Source organism: Mesocricetus auratus, unplaced genomic scaffold (assembly GCF_017639785.1).
Source record: "Mesocricetus auratus isolate SY011 unplaced genomic scaffold, BCM_Maur_2.0 Super-Scaffold_4256, whole genome shotgun sequence".
Taxonomy (NCBI): domain Eukaryota; kingdom Metazoa; phylum Chordata; class Mammalia; order Rodentia; family Cricetidae; genus Mesocricetus; species Mesocricetus auratus.
The window spans coordinates 129491593-129512494 of NW_024429182.1; the positions used below are offsets into that span (position 1 = coordinate 129491593).

The 20902-nt window shown below is 36.8% G+C and overlaps 1 protein-coding gene across 9 annotated transcripts in view; it reads left to right on the top strand.

Annotated features, from left to right (window-relative positions):
- The window catches only part of Mef2a (myocyte enhancer factor 2A), a 117750-nt gene that overhangs the window by 87964 nt on the left and 8884 nt on the right, over window positions 1-20902 (top strand). For 7 of the 9 annotated variants that reach the window (XM_040730559.1, XM_040730560.1, XM_040730565.1 and 4 more), the window contains 3 exons: window positions 10226-10413; window positions 17291-17314; window positions 20521-20647. In XM_040730559.1, the coding sequence (XP_040586493.1) occupies window positions 10226-10413; window positions 17291-17314; window positions 20521-20647 (339 nt within the window). The remainder of the gene's footprint in view (window positions 1-10225; window positions 10414-17290; window positions 17315-20520; window positions 20648-20902) is intronic. The other 2 variants (XM_040730578.1, XM_040730581.1) reach the window with 1 other exon arrangement.

The following is a 20902-nucleotide window of genomic DNA, read 5'->3' on the forward strand; positions in this document are numbered from 1 at the left end:
AAAATTCGAAACTACATATGACCATTATTTGCTAGTTCCCATCTGGAACTCCCTTTTATTGGTATTCCCAAAAGGTATGAAGCTGATGGTCTTCATATATGCATGCTTTTGACACTTTGTAAATTAGTCTTGATGAACAGGTTTAAAGATTTCAGTGGCTATAAAATGTCTGTGCCTGTAAGCCTCTAATCCCATTTCTGAGACTGTCTAAAGTAAGCTAGGGGCTGGAGTGGTGGCTTAGCAGTTAAGAGCATGGTTGCTCTTGCACAGGACCTATATTCAGTGCCCACATGGAGGTTCAGGCACATCCATAACTCCAGTAGCTGCAGTTCCAGAGGATCTGATGCCGCCTTCTGGCTTCTGACAATTACTAGGCACTCATATGGTACACAAACACACATTCACATAAAGATAAATGAATTTTTTAAATGGAAGTAGAAAGGTTCATGATAACTTAGTTATAATGAATAATAGGTTGAAATCAGCATTTTAGGTAATTAAGTAAATTTCAAGTGAGTTATTTTTTTGTTGTGATTTAAGCCTATGCAGAAAATATACATATAGAAAAAAAAGCATAAGGAACCCCAAACTGATTCTAATAGTTAGGTGATAAAATAATGTATTTCCCCGTTTCTTTTACTTTTTGAACTTTATGTGACATGATAGTGATGGTATCCCTAAAATTGTAAAATTTTTATTGTGGTAAATTCATTTTCTGTTCTTTTCCCGTGTGATTTTGGTGTTTGTTTTTGTCACCTGTCACTGTTGCCTAGTTAAACTGGCAGTTGTACATAGTATAAGTTATATAGCTCTGTCATGGTAACAAACTATTTGTTTATGATTTACTACATATATTTCACTACTGCAAATATAAATGTGTTAGCCATCTTATGCTGCAGCTTGGGTGTTTATTTAAATTTTGGCCTATATTGTAATGTCAAGAATGAAAAAAAAAGATGTATCTAATATCGTCCCTTTTAAAAACTTGCCTGTGTGTGGGGGGGTGGAAACTGTGTATGTATGTTTGTATGTATGTATGTATGTATATGTATGAATGTACGTATGTTTTGTGCACATGTGTATATAGGTAGGTGGGTGTGCACATGGTGAAGAGGCCAGGAGTGGACATCCAGCTTCTTCCTCTGTCACTCTTCCATATTGTTTATGGAACCCAGAGTTTATTGATTAGCTAGACTGACTGACCAGCAAACTCCAGGAATTGACATCTGTTGTGTGTCCCAATGCCCTCTTCCATGCTAGGGCTGCGGGTAGTTGCCACCATGTCAGGCTTTTTTATCTGAGTGCTGGGACCTAAACTCAGGTCATCATACATTTACCACAGGAGTTTTACTGACTACCAGCTCCCCAGCTCATAATTTCATTTTTTAAAAACATGTCGAGAAAGAGAATATATTGTACTAGAAATAGAAAAGCTCGAAACTTCTGGAATTATTAATTGTTGAATGAAAGTGGGTTGGGGATTGCATGGTGCTAGGGCAGTGACAGCTAAAAAGATGGATGAGAGAAAGATGTTTCAAAGGTGAATGGACTGTGTTTCTTCGGATGGATAGTGTTATGAAGCTGGTGTGGGAATGGTGGGAGATGTCATTGATTGGATAAAGATGTCTGAAACATTGGCTTGAGATGGCAGTACTTATTTGGAAAAAGTGGTCCCTGGCAGTTGAATTTGAACTAAAAATTATGGGAAATGAAGCAGAAATTTGTAATTCACATTGAAGCCTCATATTGCGTGAGACGTTATGAGTCTATGGCAGAGGAAAAAGCTGTGTTTTTAGTGCTGTCCACCCTGGATAGATTGAGAAGAGGAGTAGTATTGGGAAAATAGGGCACAAACACTTATTAACTATTTCTAATAGGATCCATATTGTCCATTAGGTGGGAATTGTCATTTCAGAATCATGGGTTTTTTTTTTGTGTGTGGTTTAAGAAATTTTAACTCTTCACCTAAATGATAGTTTTTAATCTTTTACTAGTCTTTTGTGTATTTATTGAGTAACCTGCTGAGCATGTCAGTTTTGTTGTTTTTCACTGTGAGCTCACTATGTAGATTAGGCTGGCCTCAAACTCACGTTGATCTACCTGCCTCTGCCTCCCAAGTGCTAGATTAAAGATGTGTGCCACCACTTACAGCTTGGATCTTGTTTGAGTTTTTAAGAATCCTGAAGTTTGCTTGGCAGCTGAACTTCAAAAGTGACTTCATAGTAAAGCATTAATGACATAATCATCTGCTGTTCAGTGCTAGATGATGAGTAGTAGTCCTCAGGCCATGGAATAAACTTGCCATCCACTTGAATGCTTCAACTGATAGGATTTATATTCCGAAATATGAGCTGAACTGCTATAATGAAACAACATACCTTCTACCTATAGTAACATAGTTGGGATTAGGCCTGCTAAATTTCTGGAAACTTAGGTGTATCATTTACTCTAGAGTGTTTTTGTTAAGAGTAATAAATTAACATGCAAACTGGAAACATGTTTTTAACAATAATCACACTAACTTAAGTTTATTCAATTAGAAAAGACATTTTCATTACTAATTTGTAACTTATGGCAAGAGGAGTCATGTAACTACTTCAAAGATCATTCTGAACAGTATCTCCATAGAATTTAAACAGAAGCTAAGAGGCATATACAGATACAGTCTAGGAAATAACAAGCTTGCACTTGAGATTAACTTCAGCCTGGCAAGTTGCCAGACACTTACATCATCCTGTAATCACTACCTGCTGCAGTGCCCTGATGGAACACTAAGATACTGTGCTTTTAAACCCGCCCCCCCTTTTAACTTGATTCTCATGGGTTACTATGGTCTCATATGAATGCATCATGGATTTCACATGGGAAAGCAGCATTCATGCTTCTTGATGATGGATGACTCTAAATTACATATTTGCACCATCTGGTGATAATATTGAAATACTGGGGTTTTTTGTTTGTTTGTTTTGTTTTAGACTTTAGTGCAAGTTCAATATTGGAGACTCAGAAAACACATTCTTATTATATATTAAGAGAAAACCATTAACCTTATTGCTCTGTAGCATAAAGTTCTATTAAGTTCTTCTAATTTTGAGTATGTTATTTGCAAACTATTTTTTACCCTCCAGATAACGAAGTCTGGATTAGGTTACTAGTTAGTAAGTTTTGCTCTGCGAGGGGTTGATGGAATGACCTAGAGGTGGGGTTTTGTTTTGTTTTGTTTTGTTTGTTTTTCCTTCAACTGCAGTGCTTTCTGAAGCTTACAAGGATGCAGATGCAAAAAAATTGCTCTGCAGAGTGTGGAAAGCAGATTGAGCCCAGATTGAATAAATTTCCTTCAAGACAATGAAAGCAGAATGCAGGAAATAGCCTCACAAAATTAACTAAAATAACAGTCCTCACAGCAAAGAAAAGTAGGACACGAGTAAAAGTGGCGTGTCATGTGATAAACAATTTTCAAACGAGCAAGAATTAGGTGAAAGAAAGGGCAGGAAAAACTGTAGGCGTCATCTTAGAGCAGCATCCCAGCAGCAGTGGGCAGCTCCCAGGTGCTGTCCTTACTTTGCTTGTCTTTGCCATTGGTGCCAGGCTCAGGAATAGAGTGACTAGGATTCTGTAGAGTTGACTATGTCACATTGATAAACGAGAGTTTTCTAGTTTTTCATACAAATAATTCATTTTTATAGCAGTATTATTCAAGCTCTTAAGTAATATTTATAAGCAGATAATTGTTTTAAGGCCTCTACTTTCTTTAAAACTTTATCTTTACAAATTTTAATGTTTTTTTAATTTTTTTTATTTCATGTGTATGGGTGTTTTACCTACATGTGTACACCACATGTGTACCTGTTACCTTCAGTCCAAAAGAGGGCACTGGATCCCCTATAACTGTAGTTACAGATGGGTATGAGCTGCCACATGTGTGCTGGGAATTGAACCTGGGTCCTCTGGAAGAGCAGCCCAGTGTTCTTAACCACCGAACTTTCTCTCCAATCACAGACTTTTAAATTTTAGAATTTAGTACAGGCAAACTAACTCAACAGGTAAGATACTTGCTCCCAAATCTGGCAGACTGAGTTCAATCCCAAATTTCACATGATAGAAGAAAAGAACCAATTCCTACAAGTTGTCCTCTGATTTCTAGGCACACCCCTCCTCCACAAATAAGTGTAATAAAAAAACTGTAGAATTCATATGTCAGTTTATCATTTGAGTGTACATTGCTCAGTGTACCTGAAATTGCCTTGTAAACCCCCAAGTAGATACCAATTTTAAGTTATTTATAAGGAAACATACCTTTTTATTCAAGAAATTCTATAGAATTAAAATGTGTGTCCTATGTATGTGTTCAAACGTGGTGGCATATTGACAGAGTTTGGTTTTGTGATATCTTTTTTAATCTCCCCATCCTATTTTTGGAGGCAGGGTCTCACTGAACCTGGTGCTTGCAGTTCCAGCTAGACAGGCATAACTAGCAGGCACCTCTGGCTCTAATTGTCTGCACACTTCTACCACCACTAGGGTTGCAAGCATCATACCTGGCTTTTATTTATTTCATGATTTACTTTGTGGGGGTGGGGGGGTGGGGGGGGGTGGTGGTGGTGTGCAGGTGCCCTTGGATGCCAGAAGATCTGTAGCTATAGGTGATTATGGGTGGTTAGGAACTGAACTCAGATCCTCGGTAACCACTGAGCTCTCTCTTCATTTGTAACACCCTGCTTTCTTACATGAATGCTTTGGCTGTTCTGCTTGCACTTTATCCATTGAAAGCACTTTATCCAGCCTGCTGATAATTTCTTTTGCATTGTAGGTTTTTTTTTAAGGTTTATTTATTTATTATGTGTGTAGTGTTCTGCCTGCATGCACTGCCTGTAGACCAGAAGAGAGCACCAGATCTCATTATGGATGGTTGTGAGCCATCATGTTGGATGCTGGGAATTGAACTCAGGTTTTCTGGAAGAGCAGCCAGTGCTCTTAACCTGAGCCGTCTCTCCAGCCTGCTTTGTAGGGTTTTTAATTTCAAGTAATCCCATTTGCCAGTTCTGTGGGCTATTTGCTGTGATACTGGGATTCTGTTTAGAAATTTCATGCGTATACCTCTATCTTTAAAGTCTTTTCCCATAGCAATTTCAGTATCCCAGTTTTTTAATTAAGGTCTTTGATCCACTTTGAATCAATTTTTGTAAAGTTAAGGGTCTAATTTCATTTCTTTGTGGGTATATATCCAGTTTTGCCAGCACCATTTATTGAATAAGATATACTCGGAGTACATGTACTTTGTTAGCAGCTAGTGGTGTGGATTTATTTGCAGGTCCTGTGTTGTATTCCGTTGATCTGTATGTCTTTTTGTGCCAGTTCTATGCTGTATTTGTCACTGTGGCTCTATAGGGTGGCTGAGACAATGAGATATATTTGACTGTGTGCTTTCTGCCTAAGGTTGCTTTGACTATCTGGTCTTCCATGTTTCTTTGTGAATTTTAGGATTGTTTTTCTAAGTCTGTGAATAATGTTTTTGGAATTTTGCTAAGAATTGCAGTGACTATGAGGATTAATTTTGGTAGTATAGCCATTTCACAATGTTAATTCTGCTGGTTTAGGAACATGGAAGTTCTTCATCTAATATCTTCAGATTTTTCTTTTAATTTCTTAAAATTTCCATTTTAGAAGTCTTTGGCTTCTTTGGTTAGATTTATTTATAGAGTTTTAAAAATCTAAAATAAAATATCTTTCCTTATGTCTTAGTAAGTTTGATATTGGGGTGTGTGTGTGGATAGATAGATAGATAGATAGATAGATAGATAGATAGATAGATAGATAGAAAGAAAGAAAGTAAGTAAGTATGTATTGGCTTTATATGTTGATTTTGTACTGAAAGTATTTTTTGAACTTGAACTTTTCTGGTGAAGTCTCTGCCATGAGAGATGGTTTTTCCTTTTGAATTTGATCATTTTGATCTTTCTCTTGTCTTATTACTCCAGCTAAGACTTCAAGCACCTTATTGAATAATGGTGAGAGTTGACATTCTGTGTATTTCTAGACTTTAGAGGAAATGCTTTTGATTTTCTCCATTTATCATAATACTGTCTGTAAGTTTGTCTTATGTGTCCTGTATTATGTTGAGGTGTATGTTCTGTTTGCCTCTATTTCTTCAGAACTTTTTATCATGAATATGTGTTGGACTTTGTCAAATTACTTTCCTGTTGAGATAATCATGTGATTTTTGTCTGTTGAAGTCTGTTAATATAGATTATAACATTTATTGATTTGTTTATGTTGAATCAGCCTTGTGTTCCTGAGATGATACCAACTAGGAAATTATATAGCATCTTAATATGAACTTAAATTCAATTTGCAAGTATTTGCTGAGAATTTTTATATCTATGTTGATTCTAGGGATTGACCTCTAGGTTTTTTTGTTTTTGTTTGTTTTTGTTTTTGTTTTTCTTTTTGGTTGTAACTTTATCCAGTTTTGGTATCGGGATAACACTGTCTTAATAGAATGAGCTTGGTGGTGTTCCTGTCTTCCTAGATTGTGCAATAGTTTGAGAGGTGTTGTACTTAAGGAGAATTCAGCAGTGAATCCAGGTAGTTCTCGGTAGGTTTCCTGACTTCCTAGAGCTTTTAGGTTCATTGGGTTGTTTACTTGAGCTCCTTTTGGTTTTCTTAATATGAACACAGATCTATAGACTTTTCCTCGTAAGACTGCTTTGGCTGGATTCCAGAGATCCTGATGGGTTGTGCTTTAGCATTCATTCATTCCTCTCTGATTTTTAAGATGAGCTTTGCTTCATTAAAATAGTATAGCTCAGTCTCCAAGTATTTATGTGTTTTCTGAGCTTAAACTTGCTATTGATTTCTTGTTTTAGTTGATTAGATGCGGGGAATCATGTCAGGGTTTTTTGTGTTGAGTAAAGCTTTCTTTGTTGTCTGTAATATGATCAGTTTTAGGAATGGTTCCATGTGCTACTGGGAAGTTTTTGTATTCTCTCTCTGTTAGCTAGAATGCTTTGTAGATACCTATTAAGTCCAGTCGATTTATTTTACAGTCTAGGTATAAAGAATTTTTGCTGGTTTTCTTGCTGTACTGTGTCAGGACCATATATGATCTTTGTGCCCTTTAATGTTTGTTTTATGAAATCGTCAATGAAAACTAACCAGAACAACTGCCAAAAAAAATCAGTGGTAATAGCAAACCTTTCTCAATAACTACCCGAGTGCAAATTACTGATTCAGATACAGATTGTGCTTTAAAATGAGGTCTAGCTATTCAATTGCCTCTAAGAAACTCACATAACTAGAAAAGATCCAAAACCTTGAAGGCTTCAGGATTTGTTGTGTAAAACACCTACAATAGTTCTGCCCCGTTGAATTCTTCCTTTTGTTAATATATAGGGGCTGTCTTATCTCTTAACTGGGTTTGGTTCCAAGTCCTCATTATCAGATGTGAGTATCCGTAGGTCAGCTTGTTGGCAGCTTTCTATTGCTTAGTAGGTCTATTTCAGCCTTGGACAAATCTAAGGTTTTTAGATCTCTTCTTCTAGTTACATGAGTTTCTTAGAGGCAATGAATAGACCTCATTTTTTTTTTTTTTTTTTTTTTTGGTTTTTCGAGACAGGGTTTCTCTGTGGCTTTGGAGGCTGTCCTGGAACTCACTCTGTAGACCAGGCTGGCCTCGAACTCACAGAGATCCGCCTGCCTCTGCCTCCCGAGTGCTGGGATTAAAGGCGTGCGCCACCAACGCCCGGCTGAATAGACCTCATTTTTAAGCACTGTTGGTTGGTGTGTATTTATAAATGGTGAGTTAGTCATTTGTATTCAGGTTACTAAGAAGGGTGTGCTATGGCTATCAAGCCATTGATCTTGTTGGCAGTTGTTCTCATTTGGCTTTTTTTTTTCCATTGTTCATTTTTTGTTTGTTTGTTTGTTCTCACAGTAGTATTAGGTATTTGCTGGTTTGGAACCTTATTAATTCTGTCTCTGTTAGAGACTTTGTTAATCCTTTGTTGGCTTTCATGAAATATACTCTTTCTTGTGTTGTGGATAAGCTGTATAACTCCTTTGTGTTTAGTATTTATTCCCTTAAGTATTTCCTGCATTGCTGACTTAATTGTCACAGATTGCTTTAACTGGTACTTGTTTTGAAATAGTTTTTGGTTCCCTATCAATTTAATTTGCTGGATTTAACAATAGTGGTTTAATTACAGTTTTTTACTTTCAGGTCTTGAAGTCCAACTGTTCTTTGCTTTCCTGACTTTTAGGCTTGCTAACCTACCATTATTCTAATATTTCTTCTTCTGTGAGTTGGCATTTTTACCTCACAACATATGCTTCAATATCAGAGAACAAGTTTTAGGAGCCAGTTTTCTTCTTTTTCTTGCTACTTTATGGGATCCAGGGATCCAAGACGGTTGTCCTGACTGTACTCATCTCCTTTACCCACTGAGCCATCTCCTTCACTCTGCCTTGTAACTTTTAGTATTGTTTCTGTGTTTTCAGTTTCTATTACATTGTTTATCTCATTGTGTATATGTATATGTGTATATTCATATGCTTCTGCAGTGTGTATGGAGGTTGAAAGACAATCTGCTGGAGTCAATTTTCTTTTGACTGTGTGGGTTCCAGAGATTGAACTCAGTTTGGATCATCAGACTTGTTGGCAAGTTCCTTCACCCACCTATCCATCTTGCCAACCCTTCTTGTATTTTTGACATCTTGGCTCGGGTATGTCATGAGTTCTCTGGTCATGTCTATGTGAAGTTCTAAGTACTTTTGTTGGGGTCTATTTATTTCTCTTGATTTGGGAAATTTTCAGCTGTAATTTCACTGAATGGGTTGTCTGAGCCATTAACTTTATCTTAACTCCTTTTTCTTTATTATGGATTCTTAGGTTTTCTTGGTATTTATCTGTGTGTGTTACTATCTTAAGCTTGTCTTCCATCCCTGAAATCTCTCTTCTGCTTCATCGTGTCTGTAGATGTTTTCTGCCTTTGATTTGATTTGATTTGATTGGTTCTTTAGTTTTCAGAATTTCTGGTTGGTTCTTTTTCAGCTTCTCAATTTCCTTACTAAATTTTTCCTTCACATCTTAATGTTTTTTCTCCAGGTGACTGGTTTCTTCAGTCCACACTGGTAACTTTCTTGTGTGAGTCTTTATTTGAGTTTGTAACTTTCTGGTCTTGAATTGAACTCCTTATTGTTTATTTGAGCCCATGGTTGTTGACACATTTGGTAAGTAGGACTCACATCTCAGATTTCAGCTGTCTCATCATTTCTCCCGTACGGAGAAGCTGTCTTTTTGAGGCATTGTAATGTAATATTGCTACCTTTTTAATTCTTTTTAGTTTCTTTGTTGTGTGTTGAGCGTCTGTTGGAATTTGTATTCTGCTTCATGGTGTATCTCCCCTTTTCCTCGTGGGTTCTGCTTGTGAGTCCTCATGTTCTGTTGTCTTCACTTGGGTACATGCCAGGAAAGTTGATTGCAGTAGCAACTATGCTGGTTTGACAGCAGTCCCAGTGGCAGCTGCAGAAGACACTCCGTCTTCCCCTGTGTTCCTAGTGTAAGGTAGGAATGGGTGCTGAGTTAGAGAGAATGTAGTTTATTTGTGGGAATTTTTGCTTTATTTTGTTTTTAGAGTGAAAGGTATCAGTATTCAGTAGTGAGAGAAAACCTGGAGTTACAGGTTCAGAGCCTTTCCAATAATAAACAAATTTCAACATATCAAACACAAAGTACAAAAGTATACATACAAAACAAAAACATGTTTTAAAGTATTCTTTTTATTCTTACATTTGTTTGTTTGTTTGTTGGTGGGGCGGGTCAGGCAGGTGATGAGGTGCACGAGTGGAGGTCGGGACACTTACAGGAGTCAGTTCTCTCTGTCTTGTGGGTCTTCAGATCAGACATCATGCTTGGTAGCAAGTGCCTTTACCCACTGAGTGCCATCTGGCTGTACCCCCTTTAAGACTTTAAAATACGAAAACAAATGTAGAAAAGATTTTAAATGTATAAATACAAACGAGTATTTGTCAACATAATAGTCCAATAATGGCGTTGTGTTTTATTATAAATGGTAAACTTTATATGTCATAAAAAATTCTTATTTTGTTTATACAGTTAATCGTTTTTAAAACAGATTTATAAATAGACAGTTAGCATTATTTATGTTTATTAATTAAAATAGTGATGCTTTACATGTTAATAAGTACTTTTTCCCCCCTTTCCCAGGGAATGGATTTGTAAACTCAAGGGCCTCTCCAAATTTGATTGGAAATACTGGTGCAAATAGTTTAGGCAAAATCATGCCTACAAAGTCTCCCCCACCACCTGGTGGTGGCAATCTTGGAATGAATAGTCGGAAACCAGATCTACGAGTTGTCATTCCCCCTTCAAGCAAGGGCATGATGCCTCCACTTGTAAGTTAACCACTCTTTAGCTTTCTTCTTTAAACAGTTTCTAATAGTCTGTTATTTTTCTTTGAGGTTTGTTAAGCCTCCATAGTGTCCATTTGTTTTTCTTAATGAATTTTCTGTTCAAAATTAGGATTTTTAAGAGAGAAATATATTTTCAGTGTTTAAAAACCAAATTATGAAAATAAGTAAAACTGCTTAGTGGTTATTTAAAATAAAAGCTGAATATGGAGAGGTTATTACACTCAATTTTAATTTTGCGAGGCTAAAACCTTTATGTAGAGATCTGATTCCAGTTTATGAATTAAACATGTTTCTGTTTTCCACTTGGCATACTTTCAGTAATATATTACGTGCTTTTCTTTGAGCAGTAATGAAACCTCAGAAAATTCTGTATATGAAAGAAAACTGTTATAGACTATCTAGGAAAGAATGCTTGCCAACTGGAAAGGATTATTCTCTAAATAATTTTCTCTATTTATTCCTTTCAAATAACCCTTCTCTTTAACCAGAGTATAATACTCCCTACTGCACCTCTTGACAGTGTCTTTACAGCTGTAGTGTCATTTGCTTTTGGATTGTGTTTTCATATGAAGAACAGAATGTGTATCCTTCCTAGCTTCCTGGAGAAAATTGTAGACTATATATGCAGGTTTTAAAGACATTTTTAGTTCAACAGCAGTTTGACTATTAGCATACTAAATGATATGCCAGGTGCTCATTCTACTGTGCAGGTTCTAAACTTGTCATTTGCGTTTTTGTCAACATGATGTGGCCAGGCTCAAGTGGTGATGATTCTACATTTGTGTAATTTTTCATAAATTCCAAAACATTAGTGATTTGTTCGGGTTATTTTCTCATTTAATTCTCAATCAGGTTATGATAATGGCCAGGTGGAGATGAGAAAATGGAACTAAAACTTACCACTTGTCCAAAATAGCAGTGTACATACCCAGGGTCTTTAAGTCATAGTTTGTTTTAAATATCAAACTGCTTTTAAAAAGCACTTGCATTTGGAAAAACAGGGAATTTAAAATGAATTGCTTTCAGCTTTATACTGGGGGGAAAATAGCTCTAATATATGATAGGCTTCCCTTGAGCCCATTTTAGTGCTGCTAATTCACAGTGATCAGATAGCCTGGAGAGTAGAGAAAGATGGTTACTGTGGAGAAAGACATTGGTGCTAGTGTAATTAGAGAACTGCCGGAGGTCAAGCATACACGGTCAGAACCCCATGAAATCCCTGAAGCCCTGGTGTAGGGTGAGCCTGTCTTTACAGACTTTTCACAGTGAGCCACATAGAACAAAGATGACATGCAAAGACTTCCTGAAAGCCCACTTGGCCACTGCAGTGGGGACAAGCTTTATTTGAATATTTTTCTTTTCCATGAAATAAATAACTGATAAATAAATCACTGTATCTGGAAATAGAGAAAGGGACAGTATTTCTACCCATGGTTGAGGAGCAAGAAGACATGGTGGGTACCATGAGAATGGCAGGGTGACTGAGAAGGTAGTCTGTGGCACATCACGGAATGGGTGACAGAATGGGATAGTTCTGGGGGAAACTGGCCTACCCATTTCCCACCTTTAGAGGGGTTTGAATAAAAGGTTTTTTGGTAAATATACTGAAGGCAACCATAGCAACACTAACATTGAAACCCGTCTAGTGCCCAAGAAAAGTAACTAAAACTTTGCTGTGGCAGACCCTACAAGGTAAGCAGTAGGAGATATGAAGAGTCAAAACCAAATAGTATCCAAGATCTGCAGGACTTTAGCAAGTTGCAACATGTCTGAAATTCTAGTTCATTCAAAAAATAGAACAGTAGGAACAATGGACCAAAGGAGATAACAAACACTAAGTAGGAAAAATGCTTCCAGTGTGAGTGTGCACAGATACTCACAGCACATTCAAACTGCTAGAAGCAAAGGGCAAGGAGAAATTCTTAAAGATAGCTAGTAACTAGACACGCATGGCTTACAAACTGAAGATGGGAAATTACTGCCATACTTCTCTTAAAGCTGGTAAATAATGAAGCAATAATAAACACACAAAAAACTCAGATCCCTATACCCAGCCAAAATGTCTTTAAAAAATAAATGCAAAACCTTTTCAAACAGAAAATAGAAATGTATTGCTATCAGAACTACTCTACAGGAAATGTTGAAGTCTTCTTAAAAGAGTAATAACAGTGTCAACAAGATCTTGCCTGTAAGCAGAGAAATAACAGAGGGAATAAATGAATGGAATAAACAGTTTATAAACTTTTAACTTTAGAACAGCTTTTGATTCATTGGAAAGATTGCTAAAATCATAAAGTTCCCTCATATTTCATACACAATTTCTTTTAACAGTTTATACCACTGTGGTGCAGTTATTAACATTAATGAATGACCAGTATTATAAAATATTATTAGCTAAAGTTCATATTCACACACATTGCCTTAGTTTTAGATGTCATATCTCTGTGCCTTAAGCCAGACTAGGTTACATAGCGTATTTCACTTATTAATCATGCGATCTAGGCGATGAGAGTTTCTAAGGCTTTGCTGCTTACATGTTTGTAGCATGTCCTCCAGCTGAGATTTGTTTGATGCTTTTTCAAATGAGCCTGGATTTACTGGGTCAGGACAGTAGGCCATATAATTAAGGTGTCTTTTTTAATATTAAGTTATAAGAGATGTTTATGGAACAGTTCACCAAAGTAGACCATTCTATTTCATAAAATAAAACTTAGCAAATTTACAAGAACTGATTCTCTGTCTATAACCAGTAGAAATCAGTCTGAAAGAGACATCAGGAAGAAAAAAAAAACCCTAGTTTAGAAATTTAACAGTAAAGTTACTATTAAAGTATACTTTTCATTAATTCTTGAAGAATTTCATACAGTGTATTTTGATCATACTCACCTCATACTCACCCCCTCCTACCCACCCATATTTGTGTCCTCTTTTTTAAAAAACAAAATAAAATTTACAGAGTCCAGTTTGTGGTGTCTTGCGGTGTCAGTGTGGGAACTGTCCTGGAGTGTGGCTGGCCTACCAAGGGTCATACTCTCCCTCTCTCAGTAGCTGTCAGTTGCCAATAGCTCCTCAGCTATTGAATTTTGTGTTCAATTGCCCCAGCTCCATGCTGGGATTTTGTCTAGCTTGACCTTGCACAGGTCTTACACATGCCATCACAGTCACTGAGTTCCTATGCATAACTGCTCTGTTGTGTCCAGAAAACAGTTTCCGTACAGTCACCCACCACCTCCAGCCCTTAAAACCTTTCTATGCTGTCTTCTATTATGATCCCGGGACTTCACGTTTATAAATAATCTGTGGGTGTCAGGAAAAAATATCAAGAGAAATTTAGCAATACACATAGCTAGTAAGCAGTGGTTAAGAGTGCTTCCTGCTCTTGTGGAGAACCATATCTCAGTTATCAGGACCTCTGTCAAGTAGGTAACTCACCTACATTCATGTCCATAGACAAGCACACATGCACATAATTTAAAGTAAGTTAATTGAAAGTGAAAATACAGAATACTAAAATGTTGATGACCATCCAGAATACTGCTGGAGGAACTATATAGCATTAAATGCTTATATTACAAAGAAGGGGTGAGGGGTAGGTCAGGGATTTGGAGATGGCTTCACAGGTGTTTTCGTTACAGTTTCTGTTGCTGTGATAAAACGCCATGACCAGAAAGCAATTTGGGGAGGAAAGGGTTTATTTAATTTATACTTCCATGTGTCTGTATATCACCAAAGGAAGTCAGGACAGGAACTCAAGCAGGGCAGGAACATGGATGCAGCAGCTGATGCAGAGTCCATTTAGGAGTGCTCCCAGATTGGTCTATAAATTAAACACAGACCCTGTCAAAATCACAAGCTCTTTCACTGAGATCAACAGACTAGTTCTAAAATATATATGGAATGGTGAAAGACCTAAAATAAATAAAAAAGAAAGACACTACCTGGTTTTAAGACCTATTATTAATGGCCAGTAGATTATTATACATAATAGCCCAGAAAATAGACCCTGCAGACACACTTGGCAGGGCTTGATGGAGGCATTGAGTCAGTTCAATGTAGAGCGGGTAGTTACCGTAGCTTGTGGTGTTGAAACCAAAGGGAAACTTGATTCATATGTGTGTCTTATGTAAAAACTAATTCAAAGTGTTTCATAGACTGAATTATATGCGAAACTGCAAAGCTTACAAGAGAAGACCTTATAGTAGTGACATGTGATCCATAAAAGAAGAAATTAAATATTAGAATTCACAGGAATTTAACGTTGGTCTATAAAAGGCACTAGCCAAAGAATAGAAGGACAACTGATAATTAAGAGAAAATATTTACAAATCCATATCCAGATAAAGGGCTTTTATGCCTATCATATATTTTAAAGAACTCTTAAAACTCCAAAATAGAAAACATGTAGTCCAGTTTTTAAAATGAGTACAAGATCATTTTTTAGAGTCTCCTTAAGAATGTTTGGAGCCAGATGTTGGTGGCACACGCCTTTAGTCCCAGCACTCGGGAGGCAGAGGCAAGTGGATCTCTGTGAGTTCCAGACCATCCTGGTCTACCAAGTTCCAGGACAGCCTCCAAAACAATACAGAGAAACCCTGTCTCGAAAAACCAGAAAAAAAAAAGAATGTTTGTTTGGTGTTCATTGTACTAGAGTTAGTGGGAGCCAAGGCTGTCTTTATATAAACAGGACTTAGCATCATGTATTTCCTAGTTCTGTCTTAGAGTATTCATCTAGTATCTGAGTGTACCTGGTGCTCTGATTGTGGTATCTAAGCACCATTCTCTCATTCAAAAACTAGGACTCCTTGGGGAAATAGTGGGTTGTAGAACTGGTGTAGGGAAGCATAAGATAAGTCAGAGGGACCAGAGAATAAGGATATAGTTATCAAAAAGCACAGAGACCAGTCTTCCAAAAAGACATCCCAGTTACCAAAACAATAAGAAATGCTGAGTCTAGCTGGGTGGTGGTGGCCCACGCCTTTAATCCCAGCACTCGGGAGGTAGAGGCAGAGGCAGGCAGATCTCTGTGAGTTCGAGGCCAGTCTGGTCTACGAAGCTACACAGAGAAACCCTGTCTCAAAAAACCAAAAAAAAAAAAAAAAAAAAAAAAAGCCGAGTCTGTCGTTCACACAAATGCGGTTGAATAAATAAGGAAGACTTGACACCTCGTCCCTAGATAGCTGATCTACTTAGTACATTTGGAAGAATAGGAAAACAGCTTTAGAATAGCATAGTATAACAGCCATAATTGTAGGCAGGCCAGTAAATAAATGCTGCAGGTAGTGGCCAAAAGTTTACAGCGAAACACATAATTTACATAGCATCAAATTGTCTTTCCCTAAATATGTGATGTTTACAAAAGGGGAAATTATGATTTTTCCATGGAGAATCCTGGAGGACATTACCTTAATTTAGGTAACCAGCTTAACATCACTAGTAGTAAAATAAAAAGAAGATATATCCCTTCTGATAAGTTCAGGTAGTCTTCCAAAAGTTCATGTCTTCCATTGCACTGATACTGGTGGAATCTTAGTGAAGTGTAACGCTTTAAAAGGGTGGTCACTAGTCTCTTTGGGATGTTAACCTCAGGAAGGTGTGTAAAGGAGCTCTTTGCAGGTGCTCTCTGCTGTGGGATAAAAAGGTTAAAACACAAGTGTGCATGACAAAAAGTATGCCTGAGAAGAGCAACCATTTGGCATGGTTCCTTGCTCACCTTGCTGGATTTTAAATTAAATTAATTTTTTAAGTCACTTACAGTACAGAAATGTGTGTGTTAGAAAGACTCAAACTACATTTGGAAACTGCTTAATAAAATTACATCTAGTCACAGAAAAAAAAAAAGGAAACCATGAACTCCTGAGGAAAATTAAAATTTTGTCATATAGGCTATTTATATACACTTATCTCTGTAGATTAAAGTGTACACTGTATTTTACATACACAAGAGTTTGACATTATTTTGCTGTCTGAAGTTGGAGATAATGAAATATGTTTCACTGAATAGCTGAACTGTATTTTGCCATTTGTATATTAAGCACTTGTTTTGTCGTGTAATCAACCCTTCTCCTCTTTCCTCATTGATTGCAGAGAAACCTGCTTTAAGGTTATGACTTCTGTATCAGTCAGGCTTAGACACTTTACAAGTTGGAAGAAACTTGACTTACTCAAGTAAAATGGAAAATAACAATGAGGACTTTTTAACATACTTTTCGTAAATGCTTTAAAAAGGATAAAACATGTTCATTTTTTCTATTTATAAATTTTAATTTCATTTTTCTTCCCATCTTTTTTTCATATGCAAGGTTTTACTCTCCTAAGATGGTTTTATTCATGTAAATACTATGATTTGCAAATGGTAAACATACATTATTACTCAAAACTGTAGCATTTACTAGCAAACATGTTTTGTGTTTTATAATGTTGTGCTGATCACCAGGAAAATAAAGCACACAACAGTTTCCTAACATCAGAGTCTGGCAGGAGACCAACATGTAACCTGTATTGCCATACAGGTTGGGTAGTGATGCAGGGATTAAGATGTGTAAGTACAGTGTTGCACTTGGAAGTATCCCAGGAGCATTTGCTGTGTGTAGAAGAGGCCCATGTAGGAGTAGGTGGAGGGAGAGGTGGGGTTAAGGGTCTTAAATCCTTGACTAGAGAATTTAAAAGAATTTTCCATTATTTTGAAAAACAAACTATAATATAGAGGCAAGTAATTTACATGGTTTGTTATGTTGTATAACCTCTGCAAAGTTCCCAGTAGCCACTAGAATCCAATGCCATGTTTTTCTAAAGAAAGATCTTGTTGCAAGTACCAACAGTCTTAGTTAACTCTCTTATCCCTCTTATGTGCTGAGTACAGTCGGAGGAAGAGGAATTGGAGTTGGTGAGTGTGGTTTACTGCTTGAAGACAGTTGAAAAATATATAAAAAGTACTAATTATTTTAAATGTTTTATTTAATCCAACCAGTGTTCCTTTGTTACACAGATATTTTTCTAATTGTTTTCCATTATTCAAATATTTGTAATTAAAAAAGTCTTCTGCTGGTACTACTGATCCTAGTATTTATATTTATTGTTGTATATATTGGTCCATTTTATTTCGGGTGAGGGGAAAGACACTGAAATAGTTGCCCATGAGCAGAAGACACTTCAAGCTTTTTCTTCTAAGGAAATACACAAAATACCTATTTATGTGGCTCTCCAAATTATTGAGGTATTTTTAGAAAATGACTTCACCCTCAGAGTCCCTCAGATTGTAACACAGAATCTTGTGTTATGTTTCTTTCTTTCAAAAAGATTACATCATTTTTGGTGAGGTCACCTTCAGAGTTGGAATTATTTCATCCTGCATGAGATATTGTGAACCACAAGGGGGTTCCCTGTTTACAGAAACAAGTATCTGTAATTAAACATATACAAATTTACTTTTTAATCAAAAGATACTTTGTTCTTAAAAGAAATTTTTACCTTTTTTTTCCAACGCAAATATTTTCTGTTGTCTTTTCCTCTGGAAAATAAACTTGACTGAAAGTAACTTACTCTTTGTTGGGATCGAAAACCCAAACTTAACAGATGTCATCATATGCATTCCAAATCAGTTGCTAACTATATAACTCTAGTTTAAAGGGAATGAAAGCTTGTAAGTGTTCAGGTTTAAGCATGGACAGGTGTTAGGAATGCATGAGAGCATGGGGTATAAAGGCATCTATTGGTTTCATTTACTTACTATTACATGTTTATGCATGCTGGTGTGTTTTGCACAGTTTGTTTTGTTTTCAAATAAGGTTATCTGTTCTCTACCCTTAAAATAAGACTTGATCCTTTATTTGCTCTGTGCTTGCTTGTTCTGGATGTCATTTTGTATTGGTATCTGAAATACACTGATTAGCTATAAATTTATCTTACACTAGACCCCACTGATGTCCTAAATGCTTTCCTTAATTATCTAGCATATGTTGCCCTCTAGTGGTTCTGAAAGTCACTTTTTCATGGAAAACATTGCTGCAGAGATTTGGTGGGCAGAACCAATATAATGAAGCGTCACCCAAGTCTATGAGGTCATACCAAGAGGTTGCCATGAAGATGAAGCCTGGAGTGGGGATAGCCCATACCCAATCATCTCAACACTCTATTTGGTCACCTTGTTTGGTTTGAGACCAAATTAAGTTCAAAGTAAATCCCTCACCAACTCATTGCAATTGTTGACTTGTTGCCGAGACTAAAATGTGTCTCCACTTGTCATATCAGTATATGACAATGAATGACTTTCTGCCGTCCTTGAAGTAACACATAACTGCAGAATCTCAGAGATGGTTTCTGAGTCTGTTCAAATGTAGAAATCATGACAATAAGAAAGATCACTAGAAGTGGTAGCCATTCACATTCCTTAAAGTTTAAGTGAATTTAGACTCTAAAAATTAAATCAATTTAAATGCAAAGAAAAACCAGAAATTCAGTCCACTAGAACTTAGAAAGTTACTCTAAACAGTTCATGCCCCGAAATATCTGTTTGCTGTCTCTGATCTGAAATGAAGGGAAGGAAGGAGCCCAGTTCCCAGACCTGTGTTGAGGACTGTTTTGTTCTTGTGTTTCTGGGATTATCTCATCTCAGATCTAGTGGAATGGCTATGGGTCAGGAGGAGTATAAATATATTTGTCTATCTAATGCTGTCTTGGGCTCATTTCTAATAGTTCTTTGTCAAGAGCTCTGGGAGCAAGGCAGGACAAACATGTCTCACTTCCCTCTGTAACCAATGATTTTTCTCCAGGCCCAAGAAGGGGTGAATCAGTACTCACACATTATGAAGTATTTCAGGTGTCCTTTAGGAAGATGTATAGGAAATACAAGCTAACATTAAAGAAGCTGGGGTCTAGATGCTCATCAGAAGACCACCTTTTAGGCATTCGCATTAGCCAAAGGCCTCCATTCATCTCATGGCTTTCTGAAATTAGTGGTAGAGAAAATCTAATCTCATCCGGAGTCTTCAGAGCCTGTGGGCAATATGTGATACTTCTACTTTTGTGAAAATATCAGTCATCAGGCTATAACTTCATTCATAGAAACAAAGTATCGTCATTCTTTAGCTTTCTTGTTTACAAACTGTAGAGTGACTTCTATTCTCTGATCCCTGATTTTGGAAAATGCCAACTTAAGGTCAGTGTGCAAAAAAAAACTAATCATGGAAGACACGGACTGTCCTAAAACTGCTTCATCATTTAAGAGTTGACCTTTTTTTGGCCCAGCCTTTAATAGGCACACCTTTAATTACCACAGTCAGGAAGCACAGGCAGGTGGATTTCTGTGAGTTCAAGGCCAGCCCAGATAGCAGTTTCAGGCCAGCCATGGCTACATAGACCCTGTCTCAATAAAAAAGAAGAATAGATGACTTTTTTTAAAATGTATTCCCACCCTGGCTAAGATATTACTATGTAGATACAGCCAGTCAGTAAGTATTTAATAGCACTCCATTCACAGCCCTTTGAAAAGTATTTTATTTAAGAACTTAAAGCCTTTCCTTTCTAAAAACTGGGAGACCAGAATGATACAGATCTGAATGTGCTGTTAAAACCTAGACCCCTGCAGGGTGAGCAGGGGGGAAACTAGGACACAGGTGCATGGATAAACCACAGCCTAAAACATCGGTGTATAAGGACTGCAAAGGAAGTAATTTTGACTTATGATCTCATGTATTCAAATGACTTTGGCTGCCATCGGCCATTTAAAACCCACACAGACTTCATTAATGGAGCCTGACAATACTTGCAGTGACATCAAGCCCTCATTAAGCTAGCACACGAAAGTGTTATTGCCTATAAGATAAGTTTCTATTTTAAGACAATGTATCTGGCATTGATATCCTGTATTTTTAAAGGGGGGAATGAATAACTATAAAAAGATCTCTTAAAATTAAATAGTTATTCCCATTAGTATCCTTAAGATTTTCATGTCATCACTGCTTCAGGAAATAATAGCATTCACATAAAACTATGAAAAGTGTCACTTTTAAATCGAAATTTATTTTTAAAATATTCACTCTTAACATAAATACCACATAATTACACTTAATCTTTTTTTCTGCTCTCTCACAGAATGCCCAGAGGATAAGCAGTTCTCAAGCCACTCAGCCTCTCGCCACCCCTGTAGTGTCTGTGACGACTCCAAGCTTGCCTCCACAGGGACTGGTGTACTCGGCAATGCCAACAGCCTACAACACTGGTGAGCCTCTCTGGGGCCTTTTCCTGAACTCTGTTCTTGCCATTTTCTAAACAAGGTGTACTTTTTAAACCTTTTTAGCGTGTTTGTTGAGGATATTATTTTTGTTTATTTTGTTTCAAATTTAAATATGTATATTTAAAATGCTAAGCCTTAATAAGTTACATAAAATGGATTGATAAAGGAAGTTGTTTCTCTAATGTGCCTTTAGTGCTTTTGCAATTTTTTGTTTGTTTTGAAGCAGGTTTTTGTTTTTTG